This window comes from Labeo rohita, chromosome 3 (genome assembly GCF_022985175.1).
Source record: "Labeo rohita strain BAU-BD-2019 chromosome 3, IGBB_LRoh.1.0, whole genome shotgun sequence".
NCBI lineage: Eukaryota > Metazoa > Chordata > Actinopteri > Cypriniformes > Cyprinidae > Labeo > Labeo rohita.
The window spans coordinates 35219659-35223895 of NC_066871.1; the positions used below are offsets into that span (position 1 = coordinate 35219659).

A 4237-nucleotide genomic window follows, 5' to 3' on the forward strand; every position below is an offset into this window, starting at 1 on the left:
CTCGTGATTGGCCAGTGGTTTGACAACAGGAGATGCTGCTGCGAGCTGACTGGCTGAGGTCTGAAGAGGGAATGGAATCCCTGCAATTGAGAAAGGCCATAAATAGGGCACGGGAACACACAAATCACAGATGCAGCTGCACCGGCTTACCGTTCCACATTTCACACGCTCCGAGACAGTCACAATCAAAAGATAAAGGAGTTTGAAGTCTTCACTGGGAGCTGCAGGCAAATCCAGACTTACATACAGTAGAGAGCCTGGCTTTGGGATTGGGATCATGTCTCTGGAAGTGAAGGAAAAGACAGAAGTGCGCTTGGTGTTCATGGGAGCCGCAGGTGTGGGGAAAACAGCCCTGATTAAACGTTTCCTACAAGACAGCTTTGACCCCAAACATCGGCGAACAGTGGAGGAGCTCCACAGCAAGGAGTATGAGGTGGCTGGAGTCAAAGTGACCATTAACATCATGGACACAAGCGGCAGCTACTCCTTCCCAGCCATGCGGAAGCTCTCCATCCAAAACGGAGATGCCTTCGCCCTTGTCTACTCTGTGGACGACCCCGAATCTCTAGAAGCTGTCAAGAGACTGCGTGAGGAAATCCTGGAGGTCAAAGAGGACAAGTTCACACCCATCGTGGTGGTAGGCAACAAAAAAGACCGGATGCAAGAACGTAGGGTGTCGGCGGACGATGTTCTGGTGAAGGTGGAGCTGGACTGGAACAACTGTTTCCTGGAGGCCTCGGCTAAAGAAAACGAAAACGTGATGGAGGTGTTTAAGGAACTCCTCCAGCAGGCAAACCTCCCCAGCCGACTCAGCCCGGCTTTACGCCGTCGCAGAGAGACTTTTCCCAAGGACATGAATCTACGACCACCCATGAACAAGACCAACAGCTGTTCAGTCTCCTAAAGCTGGCAAGAAAAGATAATCGAGAACAGAAAGGCTTGAGTTGCTTCTTAACGCCAATGTTGAAGCAAAGCAATCATGTGGAAGGCTTCTTGAAGGCACGCAAAGATGCTTTTGTTACATAGCGAAACTTCCCATAATCCTGCTCTGAAAGTCATGAAGAAAAAGGACAATGATGAGGGGAGAATGATCAAAAGACAAAGAACTGTTGCGTTTGTGCAAAGAATCTCTTGAATGTTTTGACAGTGGTATTGAATTCCTAAAGTTCAGTTGTGTGATCTGTTTAAAGAGCTACTGCAATATTCAATCACGTATAAGTCGAGATAGTCTGACTTTTATGACACTGCAATATTGTAATGCCGTAGCATTAATGTTTATTAACATATTTTAAAATTTGACTGTATTTTGACTGTATGACATTCTTTGGTTTACGAATCATTGCACCAAGTATTAGTCACTGTGTCCATTTTTCAAAATGTTTGACACTGTGCACATGCACTTTTGTTAAAAATTCATATAATGCACTGATGTCTTTCTTTTTTTTTTTAACTCAATTTATTTTGGGTTTTTTGTACATTTTTTTTGATTTGATGTAACTTGCAAAGAAAAAATAAAATAATAAAAGAAAATTAATGGCTAAACTAATGACTTCAAAGAGTCCAGAAAACATTAAAGACTTCAAAACTATGAAAAAACAATTATTGAAGTATGGAAACTATAAGATGAAGGAATTTAATTTACTTCACTTTACATTCTTTACTCTTCGGAATAAAAGGTACAAAAGCTGGTATCTCTTCCATATGTACACTTTAGGTACAAACACTTAAAGGACTTATATACATCTATTACAGGTAAAAAAATAAAAAATAAATAATAATAATAATAATAAATAAATAAAAAAAACTAAATAAATAAAAATAAATGTGTACCTTTTAAAATTATAATTATCTAATTATATTTTATATTTATATATTTCTCTAGTAATTTGCAAGTACCTAATTAAAAGCTATCGAATGTGTTTTAATATCATAAGAAATAGTCAAACCAGAATTTATTCAGGCACCTTCAACATTTCTCACATTATCAGTTTATTCACTACAGTTTAGAAAATGGTAATAAAATGTGACAAATTCAGAGTTAAACGATGTCAGAACGGAACAGAATTCATCTTGATACAGGATTCATCTTGATAATGGCAGATAACTTTGATAGAAAGGTATGCAATGAATTACAATCGACCAAAAATTCAGACAATATTTACACAACTATCAATACTTTGTTGACCAATTACAAAGTAATGCTTAATTTTGTTCAGCCTGTGGTGTAAAAATGTCAAATTAGCAATTAAAGAAAAACACTGCAAAACATGTCAGAATAATTTTTGTTTTTTTATCAGTTTTACTGGTACTAAACTGTATAAAGAATTTTTGGGTATAATATGTCACATTTTACTTTATTTTGCTATCCTCACCTACATATTTTCACTATAGTGCCCTGCACCCATTTGTAAAAAATCCCAAATTATATCTGGTGTCTCAATAGTTTTTAGTTTGACTGTAAATCCAGTCTAGTGTCCTCAAATTATGTCCTCAGACCTCATTTATGCCATTTTATCGGTTCTAAAACCCAGACAGCAATCAAAAATTAAGTGGCTACAACAGCTCAGATTCCACGTTTGCACGCAAGCAGTGAGAATCCTACAGGAATTGTCCAATATTGCCATCTTGTGGTGCATCAGCTGACTAGAATCTTTTCACTTCACCTGCTTTGTATGTAATATGAATATGAATACAGCCAACAATTAAGCAACAGGGAAATGTGTGTTGGGTATAACAATAGCTCATTGTTCCTTAAACACACAACAGGATGTCAGCTAGTTCCTAAAAAAAAAAAAAAAATCACAGTTAATGACCTGTTGCATGAGAACGTAGGGTCCATTTTATGCATGTTGCATCTGCAGCACTAACATTTCTGCTGTTATCTGGGATACAACATTAAGTATTTTTCATAACAATGGGCATACAATATAAACAGGCATGAGTTTTAATTGTGCACACTAAATAGTGCTTGGGAGAAAAGCTGTACATATATCTGGCTGTCCTGGTGCTCAGTGCTCTGTAGCACCAGCTGGAGGACAACAGTGGAAAGACTGGAAACAGTGGAAAGTGGGCTGGGTGTGTGGGGTCTAAAGTCATTTCTGTCCCTTTTTGCACTCTGGAGGTGTAAAGATCTTGGAGGTTGGGCAGAGGGGTCCTCTTAGCAGTGTTGTTTGTCTGTAGTAGTCCACTAATGTCTGATTTGGGGCTGAACCAAACCAGACAGGTATAGATGGACACAGGACAGACTTGATGGCTGAGCAGAACTGTTTGAGCAGTTCCTGTGGCAGGCTGAACTTCCTCAGCTGGTGTAGGAAGTACAACCTCTGCTGGCCCTTTTTATATGTGTAAGAGTCCAAACAGCTGATAAAAACCAAACAATTATCAAGCTTTCCAAACTATCTAAATCAAACAAATCCATAATCAATACTTTTATTTCTTCTTCAGACCATTGCTTTCAGCAAAAAGACCATAGTCCCTAATCCATAATATTGCTTTCTCCAGTTAAACAAGAAGTCATCTTGTCTGAATCAGGACAAACATTTGCGCAGATCAAGCAAAAAAAAAAAAAAAAAGGCAGAAGCATTTTTATGGATTATGCACTATTATACTTTTTGCCAGGAGTGACGGTTTAAATGTTAAGTTGAAATGATGGATTTGCTTCTTATAAACCAATGCTATCTCATGACCAATTTGCACATATTTTACAAGGCGGCTTCGTAATTCCAGAACTTTTAAAGTCTTTTCAAGCACTACTTTTTTAATTCTTAAGGACTTCAATCAGAAATCTCACTTGTGGTTTGATGTTTTCTACGGTTTAAGAAAAAAAAAAATCAGACAAAAAGATTAGCAAAATCACTCCAAAGTCTTGATCTAAATCAAATGATTCGTGGTCCACGCTCCTAGCTTCCAATCTAAAGCAAATCCAATTTAAGGGTGTGTTCACACTTGTCATGTTTGGTTTGATTAAAACGAACCCTGGTGCGATTGCTCTGTTAGTGCAGTTCATTGGAGTAAGTGTGAACGCTGTCATCCAAACCCTGGTGTGCACCAAACAAGCCAACTGAGACCACTAAAAAGATGGGTCTTGGTCCACTTCTAAATGAACTCTTGCGGTTCGAATGATATATGAACACGACATGGACATGGACATTACTTCTAAATGAAACAAAAACAGGAAGTAATGATTTCACGCGACATGATTTTACGAAGGAAACATGCAGTGTATCCAAAACAAAAT

General features: G+C 38.0%; 1 protein-coding gene across 1 annotated transcript; it reads left to right on the plus strand.

The window, feature by feature from the left end:
* The first annotated feature begins 203 nt into the window (after positions 1-203).
* On the plus strand, positions 204-1563 carry rasd4 (rasd family member 4). The gene has a single exon (XM_051105505.1). The coding sequence runs from the start codon at positions 278-280 to the stop codon at positions 902-904; it is 627 nt and encodes a 208-aa protein (XP_050961462.1). The 5' UTR covers positions 204-277; the 3' UTR covers positions 905-1563.
* The last annotated feature ends 2674 nt before the right edge of the window (positions 1564-4237 follow it).

What these genes read in the sequence shown, in the direction of transcription:
- rasd4 (XM_051105505.1), top strand. Translation starts at nt 278, where the DNA reads ATGTCTCTGGAAGTGAAGGAAAAGACAGAAGTGCGCTTGGTGTTCATG.